Below are 16080 nucleotides of genomic sequence, written 5' to 3' on the forward strand. Positions count from 1 at the left end.
GCGGCCGGTGATGAAGGCAGGGTGAGAAAGCTGTGGAAAGCAGACAGTACTCGGAGCCGAGATTGGCAGTCGGTGCCTGGCGCTTTTCTCCTCCATCGAGGAGCACTCGCCGACATCTTGTTTACATGTTCAAGACACGATGCTAGAGCTGCAACGTGAACCTTTTTATTAAATGCGTCCTGTAAGGCTTTGCTTTACCCCTCCTTTTTGGCTTCCTCCCGCAATAAATCATTCCAGGTTTGGAAGAAGCAGAAACGGCAGATTCTGTGCTTGTCAAACACCTGTAATGATTCTGTCCCTGAAACAACTACGGCAGTAGGCCTTTCTTTAAGATGAAGCAGGCATTTCGATGACAATTTTGCCAATATTCTTGTTTTCTTCCATGATCCTGTGTGCTTCTGCAATCTCGTGCAGAGGGTAAACGCTGTCGACAAATGGTTGAAGATGAGGGGAGGTTCCTCCAGAAAAATACGGCAGCACATCTTCCGTGAAGGCTTTCACCAGCCGTTCCTTATACTGAAGAAAAAAAGGATTTTGAAGATTATTTCCAATCATTTCATTCACAGAGGTATCTCTAAGCGCAATATACAAAATGTGCACAGTTCTCAAGGAGATACTTTCTGGCATTTTTATAGTGAGACGGACATGTAAACATCTGATAGGTGTAAATTACAAACCAGAAGAAAACCTTTAGATTTATTATATTTTAATTGAAATTCTCCAAAACAAGTGGTATAAGCTCAGTGCAGAACCATTTAAACTCAAACTGAAAGTTCTTGAGAATATAATGTATTAAACCACGGACAGAATCTATCCTAGGGCTCTGCACTGCTGTCTTTTACTGTAATACGTGAAAATTTTCCACATAAAGTGATTTTTCCTTGGTAATTTCTAGGCATCCAAACGGCCTTGGTCTCTACTTTGAAAAATTATCTAATAGAGGTTTTTCTCCCCCCTGCCCCCCCCCCCTCCCGACTTGATCAAGTTGCCTGATCACTTGAGTTTTGTTTCTTCTTAGGCCAAATCTTTAAATGATGGTACTCATGCAGTACGTTAAGAAGTTCTGGGTATCATTCCTCTGATTCAGTAGTTGTAAAAGGGAGCCATTTGATAAAAATAGAAAAGGGAAATGATAGCTTAATTTTGCAATGTTTTCCAAAGTATGTAGTAAGAGTTCAAGGTGGTGCTTTTTTGGTAATAATGTGTTAAATTCTGCTTTAACACTGGTATCAAAAGAAAGCTCTCAAAACTATCATTGATTTTAAGATCAAACTGTATACACTGTTGATAGCCATTACTTGCCTCCTTGTCTCGTGATCGTAATAGACTTGTATGGATGCTTGCTCTTTTGGAAAGCAGCCTTGCAAGCAAATCTCCATGTACTTCACTTCCACTCAGCAGTCCATAAATAATCCACCGGCCATCAGTAGTCAGACAGTTGAGATTCTTCTCCCAGTATGAGCCACCAACACAATCTAAAATAATGTCTACTCCAGAACCTCAAGTAGAAACAGAAAAGATTTCAGCAATGTAGTCAAGCTGCATTAAAGGTAGGATAATTTCAGGCAAAACTAAAACCTTGTTCTTTATAGAACAGAATCAATCCTGCAATTCTTACTTAAATCTTTCTACTGAAATTAGGAATTGGCACAATGATTTGTAAGGAATTCTAGAATCAGGCACAAAAAAAGAATCATTATAGATACCCAGATGCAGACTCTGTCATAAACCATCCCAAATGCTTAGGAAAGCTAAATTTTTCTAACAGTAAGAAAACTAAGTTTTGTTCCCAGATTCAAACATTTACAAGTGTGAGGATTTGGTCCCACCGTTCCTTGTGGAGGCAACAATAACACAGGCACAATATTTATGCCCCAAATGAACACAAAGCCAGAGAGAGTCCATGCAGAAAACAAAGCGCAATCAAACGAAGGAAAGATACATTCTTGGGCTGTTAGGTTGTGCTAACAGGGTCATTACTGTCTGCTCCTTCACTGACTAAGGTGATAGCTGACATTGAGTGTATGTGCATATACGTTAGGAGGTACACACTCCTCAAATGTAAGTGTCTTTCACATACAGGTTCTTACCTTGGGTGAACTCCAAGACCTTTTCACTAAAATCTTCATTCTTGTAGTTGAACCCTGCAGCTGCTCCGGCGTTTGCTGTTGCTTTCAGTTTCTCTTGAGTTCCTGCTGTCACGATGGGAATAGCTTTTGCCAGTCTTACCAGCTGAATGGCTGCCATACCAACTCCACTAGCTCCAGCGTGGATCAGCACTCTCTCGCCCTTCTGTATTTTACCTGAAGGAGGATGTAAGGGAAATGGTTACCCTTTTGGCATCACCTTTGGATTAAAACATGATCAGGGTGGAAAATACTGAAGAGGAAGCTGAAAGAGATGCCCTTGAGTGGGCTTTGTGTACGTCTTTGTATCCTTCCTAAAAGAAACAAATCCAGAACTACCACAGCTCGCAGTGTACCGACAGGACTCCATTTTACCAACTACAGTGGAATGACTTTAGCTTGGCCCTGTCCAGTTCTGGGCATCCGTGACCAAGCTGCTTAGCCTTTTTATACTGGGACCATCCACTGCCACCAACAGAAAACACACTTGGAGGATGTTAATACTGAGAAATCAGGCACTCAACAATGGAGAAATCCCAGAAGCGCTGGGTAACGTTAAGGACCAGTTCTACCTATCATTTTACCATCTACTGGTTGCCCTAATGCATCCATTTGTGTTCCACTGATTGCTGCTGGAAGGCAGGCACCGAGTAGTCCTGGAGACGTGGTCCTAATTGACTACAGACCCCCAGGAAGCAACACTGCTGGAAGCGAGTCTGCATTTCGGGTAGTGAGGAAAGTTACTTGTTTGTAAGTCCTGTTCTTTAGTGGAGCTTTTAGATGCTACTGCTGAAGAGGGCAGAAGAAGGGTATTTGTCAACTGAGGAAAACCCTGGCAAGTGCTACTGTTAGTGCCTCCGTAGCACATTTTCAAAATGAAGAGTGTGTGCTTACGTCTGTTTTAAATCAGCTCAGAGGGGATTCTGCCTACAATTAATGTCTCTGAAACAAAGTACAAGAAGATGTTGTCTACTGTAGATCCACAGGCAATTAGTGAGAAAGTTCATGATATGGTCATGCTTGTAGCAAAGTCAAATCTTTAGAAGTAGGATGCGTTTTCAGTTGTTTGGAGAACACGTAAGTTATTTCAGGGTTTAGGCTTAATGGAATTGCCATTCAAGCTGAGAAATATGGACGAAAAGAAAACCTGACCATCTTTCCATATCCTTCTTTGTAAATATGCAATCAGCAGAGTAAGTTGTGACTGGGGAGATGTGGTCAAGATTTCAGGATTTGGTTCTGGCATACCGGATTCTGACCCATGTGAATGGAGCAACAGAGAAAAGGCTCTTCGAAGGCAAACAGCATTCAGATGGAGGCAACAAAGAGAGGATTTCATAACAGAAAGGAAGATGAGCTGTTTTGGTGGGATAGATTTGCAAATACGCCTCTCACCTACAAAATGCAGCAGCTGAAAGGCTGTTAACCAGGCTTCGGGAATGGCTGCAGCCTGAATAAAAGTCATATCATTGGGAATTGGCATCAGGTAGCCTTCGGGTACTGTAACATATTCTGCCTGGCCACCTCCGGAGAGCAGAGCCATCACTGCATCGCCAATCTTCCACTGGCCCCTGCAGCCAGGTCCGAGCCCAGCCACACTCCCAGCTGCTTCCAAGCCTAAAATATCACTTGCTCCTTTGGGGGGAGGATACTTCCCTCTCCTCTAAAACAAAAGAAAAGAGAGGGCAAGAAAGGAAAGGCCACACATCAGTGAGTGTAATGACCTGCAATATTTTGTTCACATGCCTCCAAACTAAATCCCTATTTATTTAATCCTGATTTTGCACTGTGCAAATGTTCCAGTAATTTGAGGATCTTTTGTCCTCTGGCAACACTTCTTATTTCCTAAGTATGTTTTATTCTTAAAACTCTGTGTGCAATGTGTTGTGAGTCCCCTTTGTCCAGGCCAATCCATGCTGGGGAGGTATTATGGTCTCCAGTTGCAGAGCGTGGCTTCCAGCTCAAATTAAAGCAGCTCAGACTTCACAATTTGAATGTGATTTTCCCATGCTGGAATTGAGCCCGTGGAACATTTCATGTTCATCTCAAATGCCCAGAGAATGGTCTAAGCATCTAGAAAGACCAGAGCTTTGGTTTTACATCTTTTCTTGAAAGGCAGCTGCCTTTCCATGCCACCCCAGCATTGCAGTGACCCAGATAAAAACATTTATCTATATCTGCTGAATCAACAGACCTCTCTTCTTTCAGCCCTATGAACTCTCCCATCCAAAGGCTCACCAGGTCTGATCTCTTTTAACTCTTCAGATTTATCAAGACTTCAGATAGGGGCTTGAAAAATTGGTGTCGTTTTCAGGTGCATAAATCTGCTTAGCATACACATACCTGGAGTAAATCAGCCCTATTGAGAGCACTGGCAGAGACCTTCAATAGAACTTCTCCTTCTCCTGGATGTGGTTTCATCACTTCTTTCACGTAGAGATTTTCTGGGCCTCCTGGGCAATCAAAACAGGCTGCCAACATTTTCTCTGAAAAAAACCCAAAACCAAAAAACCCAGCATGAATGCAGGCACACTGGAAAACCTCAGTAATCAGTAACCACAGCTCCACAGACTCCACTCTGCAGATGGACAATGCAAACTGTGACACAGTTCAAAGGTAGAAGACGGGAGGGCTGCCAGAGAAAGCTGAGGAGTTATAATGCAATGAAATACATTAACATTGGGACACAACATATAGTTGCAAAAGCCATTTGACAAACCCTGGAGATCACCTTGCACCAAGCCATAGCCTTTAACCCTGCACAGAGCCGCATGTGGATGCAGCAGCGCTGACCACCCACCCACCTTAATTGTAACACACAAATGAAAATCACATCCTTTGCTCTCGACTTCCTGAATGATTAGGGCCCCAGTGCTCAACTGACTAAAGGACACAGGCCCTTAAAATAGTAGACACAAATGGGATTTTAAAACCCTCAGCAGAAAGAGCCTTTATTTGACACATCTAAAATCATGTATGTGCTGCTTTATGATTCAGCCCATAGACAACAACTTGAAGATACACAAAGACACAGTGGTAATCTAGTGCAAATGAAAGATAACAAAAGGTTTTAAAAATTCCTATTTATTTCCCTTGCCTCAGCAGGTGATTCCTGTGTGCCTGATCTGCTCTGGTAGAGGGTCCCACTTATGCAGGAGTCTTTCAAGTAACTCCTCAGACACGATTCCTGGGTTCCTTGCTTGCGGCACCAGCAGCTGTTGAGATGGGCTGAGATGTTGTCGTGGTTTAGGCCCAGCCAGCAACAAAGCACCACGCAGCCGCTCACTCACTGCTCCCCCCCGGTGCGATGGGGAGGAGAAAATACAACAAAAAAGCTCGTGAGTCGAGACCAGGACAGGGAGGGATCACTCACCAATTATGGTTACAGGCAAAAAACAGACTCGACTTGGGGAAAAAGAAATCAATTTAATTTGTTACCAATCAAATCAGAGTAGAATAATGAGAAATAGAGCCATATCTTAAAAACACACCTTCCCCCCACCCCTCCCTTCTTCCTGGGCTCAGCTTTGCTCCCGATACCTCTACCTCCTCCCCCCTCGAGCGGCGCAAGGGGACGGGGAATGGGGGTTTGGGTCAGTTCATCACAGGTTGTTTCTGCCGCTCCTTCCTCCTCAGGGGGAGAACTCCTCACACTCTTCCCCTGCTCCCAGCATGGGGTCCCTCCCACGGGGGTCAGCCCTCCACGGGCTTCTCCAACGCGAGTCCTTTCCACGGGCTGCAGTCCTCCACGAGCTGCTCCAGCGTGGGCTTTCCCATGGAGTCACGGCCTTCTCCGGGCCCAGCTAACTGCTCCAGCGTGGGGTCCTCCACGGGCTGCAGGGGAATCTCTGCTCCACCGTTCACCTCCATGGGCTGCAGGGGGACAGCCTGCCATCTCACCACGGGCTGCAGAGGAATCTCTGCTCCGGCGCACCTCCTCCTTCTCCTTCTTCACTGACCTCGGTGTCGGCACGGTTGTTTCTCTCACATCCCACTCCTCTCTCCACTGCCGGTTTTCTTTTCAGCAGTCCTTTTCCCCTTCTTAAATATGCTATCACAGAGGCACTACCACTGTCACTGATGGGCTCGGCCTTGGCCAGCGGCAGGTCCGACTTGGAGCCGGGGAAGCTTCTACCAGCTTCTCACAGGAGCCACCCCTGTAGCACCTGCCCCGCTACCAAAACCCCACCACACAAACCCAACACAGATGTCAAGCCTCCTCCCGCCTGGCAAAATCAAATCTGGAGCAGTCTTCCCTCTGCGCCCTGGGTGCTGGGTGGAAGGAGATGAGAAGAGAGAATCACACCGGGAATGACTGTATTACTTCCCAAGAGCTGGTACTATACTGAATACAGCATAGGGCTGCCGCCCAAAGACGTGCACAGGGTGGGCTGCAAGCCAGAGCCTCTTCAAGTAAACAGCATTGTGTGATAGACCACCATGCCCTCTGTAAAAATCACTTGCATTAGGATATCTGCACAGGAAAAGCTAACTGCATACTTAATTATTTGTGGTAAGACTGCAAATGCAGAATGATAAACACCTTGAAACCCCAGGAATGCAAATCCCCACGGGGTGGTGCTCTACGGATATTTTATGGTGAATAAACACTTCCAATTATTCGTATAAAATGTAACTTAAAGGCTTTTCTTTCAGAGGCTGGCTATTTGTTGTTTTCAGCTGAACCATTTAATCCAGTCCCACAAAATTTGTCTGTATTAGCACAAAAATTTAATGGGAAGCCCACCAGATACCACCCCGTAACAGATATTTCTGCTCTCTTAATTGTGTCCAAATTTAGTCAGTTAAAAATAAGATGCGAAAGAAGCTTTTGTCCCTCTTCCAACACAGTTCACTAACCTGCATTTTTAGAAATGCTTGTCTTTGTTGCTAGAAGCAGACCCACAAAAATATAAAAAAAAATACAGTGAGGATCCGAATATCTGCATTGCCTTCAAATGCACAGAAAACGGCAGGAATTGAAAACCAACCAAGTGCAACAACTTCAAACTGTCAGATCTGCCAGCAGTAGCCCAAAACAACAATTTAAAGAAGTTACGTGGTTCCCGAGCACAATTTGTGACTGACCTTTTTCCTGTAGAGAAGGCAGGACGTTCTCTGCACCAGGAATGAACCCAGCCTGTCCTCGGGAACAGAGTCTGATCCCAGTTCCTCCTCTCCCAGCTCTGCCCTTGCTATCAGCCATTCCCCAGCAAGTCAAGGGGTGGAACAGGACGAGGTTGTGTTTTACTTTGGAAGGAAAGACATGAGCAGAGTCAGAAATATTAGTACATCTCGCCATTACTTCTACCCACGGACCCGGTTTATTCCACGGATTGAGGCAGAAATCTGCTTTCCCCTTTGGCATTGAGGTGAAGATCCGCCGCTCCCCCCAGCACACAGGGAGGTTTGGTCTAATGCCTGTGCTGTGCCGACCCGCTGGATGTGTGTGTATCTGTACGTTCTCGGGCAGAGCACTGAGCTGCTGCTTTGATTTCTGAACTCTGAGTAGTGCAGACCAGATTTACTTAGGTTGCATTAAGGGCACATGAGCTGTGACACTCCTTATGCTATATATCCACCTGAGGAGGCTTTATTATGCTCTCGTTCCCATAAGATGTCAATGTTCAAAGTTTACTGGTTCACGTCCGTCAGCCCGCTGCATTTCTACCTGATGTTTTAGCTGCCTGATCGCACCTCTTTGTTGAGCTTTGCTGTTTCTCCCAGAGGGAGAAGGATCAGATCATGCCTTTCTCCATAGTCACCAGCTCTTGAGTATTTGAGAGTTGTCAAGGAATAAAACTGACACTTCAGAGTATTTAAAAATGATAGATCATATGTCTGTCCAGGTGTGGGATTCTTCTGTGGATTTTTTTCCTATTGATTTTGAGATTTTTGGATTCAGGCTTTTAAACTGTTCTTTGAAACTAAACTAATTTAGAATCAAATATAGCTAAAAATGCTTTTGTTCTCACATGACTCAAAGAGCTAATAATTTATTTGTTTCTGCAGATGAAAAGATCATGGAGTCTCGTTTTCTTGAGACTGCTCTTCACTTGGTGATGTAGGCAGAGCCTCAGCTATCCCCTGTACAGTAATGATGTGGATTCTTCGATGTCTTACAGTACACAGTCTGATTCAAGCTTGGTAGTGACGTTGTCCCTCCACCCCAGTCCTCACAGAACTTTGCAATCCACTACAATTTAAAATAACTTTCTATAGCCATCAATTGCAATGCAAATTGACATGTTAAAAATGTGTTTTATTTGTAATATTGAAAGATGGACAGGACAATCTGAAAATCTGTTAATGTAACATTTCCTTTTTCCCTTGAGTCTGTGATGCTATGCATAGCTTTAATGCTGTGAGAGAAGTTTCTTTGCTTAGGGAGATTAATAATTTTCTTATCTGGAAACAGGCTAAAAGACAACATTAGAAAGATTAAGCAGAGCATCTTAAACCAAATCTTGAAGACATTACTTTCAATTCAGTTAAGAAACTTAGATGATAGACGCATAGGGTAGTCCTCTTACGAGCAGTGAGCCCTCAAGTGTTCTTGAGAAAACAGAAGGAAACTCAGCAGTTGCAATGTTGTAAAGCAGTAGTTTCTTGCTTAAACAGGATAATGCTTCAAACTTTTATACTTTATTTCCTCATGAGCAGTCCTTCTGAGGTTGATGAAGTTCAAGTTTTCTGCTGATTCAGCTACCTTTCTCTCTAAAGTAGTCCGCTATAATAACACAAGGAAATAAATTTAAAAAAACCCCAAACAACAATGATAAAAATCGTATACAGAATTGCTGTAATGGAGATGCTTTTTTTCAAGTTCAAACCCACCTCAGACTATACTGTACTCGAAAGAAAACAGCTGTATTTCTAGCTGAAAATTAAAAATACTAATACGTATATTCATGAGGTATTATCTGTTTTAAAGAATAAACACTGACCACTTTAAATCATTTTCAGAAATCTCTTGTAACATGCGAAGAAAAGCTACGTTGTTTTCTTTTTGCAAAGAAATCATCCAGAACAGCAAGAATAAACCCCAGAAAATACACATTGTCAAAACCGCTGCAAATCTGGCCCTGGAAACACTTAGACCTTAGACTTTACTCAGGAACAGTAGCCAATTATGGACAATGTGACTATTTGCAAGACCAAATAACTTGTGTGCAAATTGTTACAGGATTTTGCAAGTGTTGGCGTTTTTTGCCATCTCCCAACTTTACACTTTCTGCCTTCCTCCCGCGGCAGCAAAGAAGCTAGTATCAACTGTGATACGGCTCCTGAATTGATTACTGAGCCCGCTGGACAGACTTGGGGCTAAATAACACAATGGCACCTTTTGGATCTGCTCGAGCTCCACTTGTAGTACTGCAGAAAAAGACTAGGATAGAGCTAGTCTGAAGTTAGCTTAAAATATAAAGCCCAATTCTTAGATTTAGTAAGTCTCACTAATGCTGCCCTAGATGGAAACAATCCCTTGAAAACACTCCGTACCTGGAAGGGCCATTCTGGTTTGGTAGCATTTCATACCCGTTTTCACCCAGTGATTAAAAACTCCTATTGATGCTCTCAGTAGACTTAACCCAGTGGACGTCCTTGAGGTTACTGCTTGAAGCTGTTTGTCCTTACCGTATGCCAAATGTTACCAGCATGGGAAATCTCTCTGTTCCTCAGCCCAGCACATACATGTCCGCCAAAATTCATATAATTTGAAGTTAATGTGCTGGCCATACATGTCAGTGACAAAGACCTATAATACCTAATCTCTAATAGATCCATCACAGCTGCTAAATATCACAGGGATGAGGCAGAATCATGTCTGGAGCACAAGAAAATCGGGGCTCCCTAGGCAGTGCAGTGCTGGTGCAATGGTTTTGTGCTCAACCTGCTACGAGACACTGACAAAAACAGTGGCCAAGAACTAGAGAAAGCAGAACATAACATAAAGCGGCCTCAGGTTGCTCTGATAGTTGAGGCTGAAATGAACATAGGAAAGATCCAAAAAACACAGGCAATCCACTTCCCTCTTCTCCTGCCCTGTCTGCAGTCAGATGTGTTTTGGTTAAACAAAGTGCAGGGGCTGTGAAGTGTGAAGAAGTGGAGAGGCTGCAGCGGAGGCCAGTCTCTGCCAGCCTGGCACCAAGCATAGACCCACCAGCCAAGAACCAGGCTTCTGAGGGTCCAGCAGGCAAGGTTGTTCTAAAACCTGCATTATAGCTTCTAAAAATCTTGTTCTTGATCGTAGCTTTTTGAATTGTAAAAGCCTTTCGAAAAAAGTCGGATGAAAAATTTGTTACTGAGAGTCTAATAGCTCATTCCAGACGAAACAGGTTATGCCCCAAACCACAAATTCATTCCACTTACTTTCAGGCACCTAAGTGAGGAACAAAAGCTAGGAGCACAGTGGGCCTACAATTTTATTCCTTTTCAGTGAAAGGAGATGGGCATATCCATAGATTAAGTGGAATCTTATTGCTCTACAAAGTATTCCTTAGAAATACCCTTGAAATTCTTTAGAAATTCCTTAGAATTACCCCTGTGGTGAAAATCAAGGATATTCTGGGAATCTGCTCTTGTGCATTTTATCCATTTGGATGATGTGATGATTGTGTCCTTGATACAGAGTCAGCCATATATTACATCAATAAGATGTGTAACTGTTATTTATCTCCCAGACCAAGGACAGGGAAGAGTGGTTAATCCTTGCCAGCACTTCCACACAAAGGGAAACCTACATCTGAGATGCAATCAGGGTTCTGCAGCTGGACTGCGAAGGGCTGGGTTTTGCAACATTCCCGAATGGTGAACAAAGAGGTAGATGTTAACACTAAGTCTTTAAAACACTGAGCCCAAGAGGGAGGAACTTAAGAGGACTCACACAAAGGAAACTTGAGCAGGAGAGGGAAGGAAATGGGCATTTTTGTTAGAGAAGAGGTGCTTTGTTGCTGTGAGACAAGAAAACTAGCTTCATGATGTCTCAAGATTCACATGTAGGAAAAGAGAGTCCAACTTTCTCCTAGAGACTAGGCTTTCTAGAGAAAGTTTGAAACCCTTGGAGAGCTCATGTGTCATTGAAGAAGTGGACTGTGAAGCAGAGTATCAAAGCTGATGCTCTACACAAGTGTGCTTAAGACCTCAGTATTAGGCACATGAGGTCAAGAAAATGTGACTGTCAGGTCCCATTTTGTTGACGGGTAACTAACAGAAAACGCGTGCCAGAACAGCCAAGGAAAGCGAGAGTTCTGCAACCTGTTCATACCCATCGAGGCTTTGGAGCACGTGTACCTAGCACAGTGGGATGAGATGTCAGGAGAGGGTTTAGCCATGGAGCAATAACCCATGTCTGTATTCAGTTTCCCAGATTTTCAGGATTTGGTAGTTCATCAGATTAATTGTTGAAGCTGTTTGCAAGGGTGGAGCTAATCAATGAGACGCCAGCATGCAGGCACACAGATACAGGCATTCTCTTACCTAGTTTCTCCACAGCTTCCACGCACACACTGGGATACGTGCCCACTCTGTAAGTAGCAACCAGGATGAAAGTCTTTGTCTTCACAACTATCAGGCCTCCATCTGGCTAGATAATATGGAAAATTGGTGTAAGGTTACAAGGTTCTAAAAAAATACGTAGGTATACATATTGCCTTACAATTTGGGCCAATTACAGGCATTTTCTTTGCCAATATACCTGTTTTCTTGGGGGAAAAAAGGCAAATGCTATCTTAACGTCTAAGCCAGGACACAGACAAACAGTGACAGTGCATGTTTTGAAGACTGCTGACTATTAAAGCAAGTCAGTCAAATCCTTTATTATATTGCCTATTCTCACTTCTATTGGTTAATGTATTCTTGCACAACATTCTGAAGAAGTGTTATCCTAGTGGTCAATGTCATATGCAAAAGCACTGATAAATGCAAATAAAATAACTAGTATTTACATGAAAGCATGCCCAGTGTTTTATGAACCCGCCTCCCAAACTCTGCCTCACTCATTTATAATAAGGAATAGAAAAAGACATTGCAAAGTACTGCATTTTTCTGAAACAGGATCTAAATTTAAGAGCTGCTCAGCCTGTTCTGCCAGTTGCGTAGCTCATTTCAGGGTGGATTTACTGGGGAGGGGAAGAATTAAGAAGACCCCAGTAACAACCAGTTGGATGTATTTACTTCAGAATGAGTGACCTGGCAGTAGTAACAAAACTCTGCCATCCCGAGCATGGCTGCATGCAGCTGTGTCCTCAGGTTCTGCTTCTGAATGTCATAGGTGAATTACTGAGGCTGGAGTCTCACAAGGCGAGTAAGCTGTCAAACAAGATCCTGCTCACCCGTGTCTCTTCTCTCCCCCCACCCAGTTACCTGCTCCTCCTACCTTATTCTGGCTCTGGGCTTGCCAGGCCCTCGTATTACCTGATTAATTAATTAATGAGGCAAGAAACCAACCAGGCAAAAAAATGAAGTGATAGTTTTTTCTCAGCTTAGGGAGATGAACTGATTTAAAGGAGAACGTGACAAGCACTGCAGCTGGTGTTAGGGAAATGAATGGTGTTACCTGTTGAATTTGTATTACACAGCTGACACTTTTTTGTATTCTGCACCAATATTATTCCACACCTGCTGGGAAGGTGATATAGAAAGAAAGAAAGAAGCACGTGAAGGCTTTCTGCTTGTGCTATAGTATTCACGTAACCAGGCAGCAAGGGAAGGAAGTAGCAAGTCTCCAGGTTTCTCAGGACAGCCACAGCTCTTGTCGACGTACGTTTTGAAGATAGATGGAATGCTCATCTGCGCGGACACATTTGTAGTACTTCTCCTTGAAGTAGAGTCCTCCCCTTCTAACTTGCAATAAGTTCTTGTAGAAAGTATAGATAAGGTTCAAAGCATTCTCTGGTGGCACCTGTGTTAGTACAACACAGTGTTATGGACCAAAAATGCACCTCTTTGCAACGATGAACTGCCTTCCACCCTCCCACCGTCTTTGATAGTTCACTTAAAATTATGATGTAAAAAAAAAAAAATCTGCCTGGCTTTGAAACTGGACCTAGTTTCTGTACAGTCCACTATATTTTCAAAGTCTCATTTGAAACAATCTGCTTAGTCTGTAATTACTATCTGTGTAGTCCCATTACTCGGTGACACTTCTCTAGGTAAGCAATGCGCCCTGTGGCGACCGGACCCTTCTGTTGAAAGGCAGTATAGGGTGGGATGCCGCCTTCCCCGGGCTTGCGCAGAGCTCACCCAAGGATGCCAATTTCAAATATTCTTAGTCTTCAATGGGGAAGTGTAACTTTTAGCAAGTCCAGACCAGATCATTACACCTCAGTGGAGCAGTCTACACAGGTCACAAATCTATTCATGTCAATGAGCTCTTGGGCTCAGTGTATGTGTAACTGGGTCACTGGTTTGGCAGATTTATATTCAGCTGGTTGGGTGAGATGATCCGATGATCCCTTCTGGCCTGAAATTCTTTTAAGTCAGTGGAGCTGGTGGTAATTTACAGCGGCTGAGGATTTTGCTCTGCACCTCAGCATGTAATCTGCCTTGCTGAAGAGCCAGCAGGCTAGCATCTTTAAAAGCTGTGGTTTATATTAAAGATCATTTACATATTAAAGATTACGTCACTATTACCTAGTGGACTGATGACTCTGCTGAGAATCTGTCCCAGGGATGGGGCTATCTTAACAAGAGCTTCATCTTCTGAACACATTCTTCCGAGCATGCCAAGGGTAGCAATATGTACCCCTGGAAAAACTGCCTGGAAATGTTTGAGAGCTGGTATCACGGGGATTAGGAGAGACAGTGGTAGCTTCCAACGACATAAGGATGACTGTGGTGTGGGAGCATTTCTGAACTCCTAGAGAGTTCATGGACTGGGTCAGGGAGTGCGTATTAGTTTTGCCATATAATGTGATATGACCAGAAGTGCTGTTTATCAGCTGATGGACAATGAAAACAGATAAGCTACATCTATACCAGCAAATTTAAGGTACCAGGGAGCAGTTCTGAGTACTGTCAGAACAGTCCAGGTAGAGTTTTGGCCTGGGCCAGCAAGCACGTTCCCAAACAACTCCGAGGCACAGTTTGCAAAATTAGAACGGCCCAGGACCGCTCCCCATAGGCAACCTGGTACAGCCACTCTGTTTTGGGGTTATAGTATGGGCATGGCGCATTCCATACCAGCAGGTCTCGGTGCCAGAGAATGGACCTACGTACATCTGCTTTACTGGTGGAATCATTGAGCACAAAGTGGTTAAAAAGGACTCCTTGAAAATGCCAGTTAAATAGTATCTTTCTTCCAAAGATCACAGATGTGAAATTAGCAATCATCTTCACAAGTTAGCCTCTCAACACAGCAGCTAAGGCTGTACCCTAACTTCAGCTCCGAGGTTGAAAGAAGCAAGTATATTTAGTAGAGCGCTGTGCTCCCTGCCATTTTCGCTACTTTGTGCTCTAGATTCCTGGAGTTTCTATCGCTGCTGTCACTTCCTAGGATGCTCTTTGATCTCTTACATTAAAGCCAAAGGTTGATGCACAGACTTGTCTTTCCTTTATGTCGATGATAGCTGCGTTTTCTACATGCTCTGTTCTGATAAGACTGTCATTCAGCAAAGCCTGCAGTTGGTTCATTTTCCTTCTATTCTGTAAAAAGAAATAGCTGTATAAATGTTCATTCCCCTTCCCTTTTATATTGGAAACCAGATCTTCCTCCATGTGGAATTCAGGAGTTTCAGCAGAAGTAATGCTAGGCCTCAGATAAGCAAAATAACAAAATAAAAATCCTAAAAACAAGAGAGCAGCAGAATAAATCAGCAGGAAAATGTTCACCTTTCTCAGAAAGGCCATAAAAGTCCAGTTACATTTTTATAGTGTAAGTATTTCTGGGTTCTTTTTTTCCTGGCATTTAATTTTCCTCTCACTGAGGAAACAGTTCACAGTGAAAACACTAAGAAATGAGATAAAACTTGCTACAACCAGCAGATCAGAGCAGAAATAGGGGGGTTGGGGATGGCCAGGCTTGACCCAAAACAAGAATTATTTTCTTTTTAAATGGTCAGCACTAACATCGTTATTGTTAGACCTCCGGGCCAGTGCAACACTACTAGGGTGCTGCTTGGGAATAAACCTTATATTTCTCTCATGTGATGGTATCTCTCTCTGTCTGCAGCAGCAGCAACAAGAAACGTTAGATGATTAAATCTTCAGAGAATTGCCAATAGGCATCTTGTTTACCTCAGTCCTGGCCAGTTACTAGGTGCTGGCAGAAATTTCAGACTGACAGTTCTGTTCGTGCCATTGTGCTCAAATCATAATTAATTAGTAGAAAAGTAGTATTTTCTTATCACTAGAGTACAGCCAATTCAGAAACAGATTTAAGTTTCAATTTGAGTTTCATGAAGTCAGTATTACATGATAATGTATGAGATCTTGTAACAGAATTTAGTAAACTAACTCTGGGTAAACCTTGTGGCTTTATTGCTACGTAACCTAGAAGGGTTTATTTTACATGGGGGTATTGGAAATGACATTAATATTGCAATTAAAGCTATCAGGCTTATCAGGCAGCATAGTGAGTGGCCTGTCATAAAGACATCAGGCTAGAGCAGTTATTATTAATTCCTGAGCAACGAGGATGTATTTGAATTTTAAACCAAGAAGGAATGAGAGGCATTCCGGTTAGGAGTTCGTGCCCAGATGCCAAGCACCACAAGAAGCCCGGCAGAAGGCCGCAGGGCTTGGCACGGCGGGGCTGGGCCCCGCGGCCGTTGCTGACAGGGTTCCCCTTCGGGCTGACAGGAGGCGGCCGGCCCTGGGCCGGGGCCTGGGCCTGGGCCAGGGCAGCGCAGCCGGCCTGCCCTCCGCTTTCTACCCCCAGCCAGGCGCTTCCCGGGCCGCACATCGCGGCCGAGGGAGCCCCGTTGCCCGTACGAGCAACCCTCGGCCCGCTCCGCGG

The 16080-nt window shown here is 43.8% G+C and overlaps 1 protein-coding gene across 1 annotated transcript; it reads right to left on the bottom strand.

Annotated features, from left to right (window-relative positions):
* Window positions 1–178: 178 nt before the first annotated feature.
* TP53I3 (tumor protein p53 inducible protein 3) lies at window positions 179–14771 on the bottom strand. Its single transcript, XM_050893289.1, has 8 exons — window positions 14640–14771; window positions 12889–13026; window positions 11604–11709; window positions 4470–4612; window positions 3522–3789; window positions 2091–2303; window positions 1303–1499; window positions 179–516 (listed from the first exon to the last, which is right to left on the bottom strand). The coding sequence occupies exons 1-8, from the start codon at window positions 14754–14756 to the stop codon at window positions 328–330; spliced, it is 1371 nt and encodes a 456-aa protein (XP_050749246.1). The 5' UTR covers window positions 14757–14771; the 3' UTR covers window positions 179–327.
* Window positions 14772–16080: the final 1309 nt, after the last annotated feature.

Source organism: Gymnogyps californianus, chromosome 3 (assembly GCF_018139145.2).
Source record: "Gymnogyps californianus isolate 813 chromosome 3, ASM1813914v2, whole genome shotgun sequence".
NCBI classification, from domain to species: Eukaryota; Metazoa; Chordata; class Aves; order Accipitriformes; family Cathartidae; genus Gymnogyps; species Gymnogyps californianus.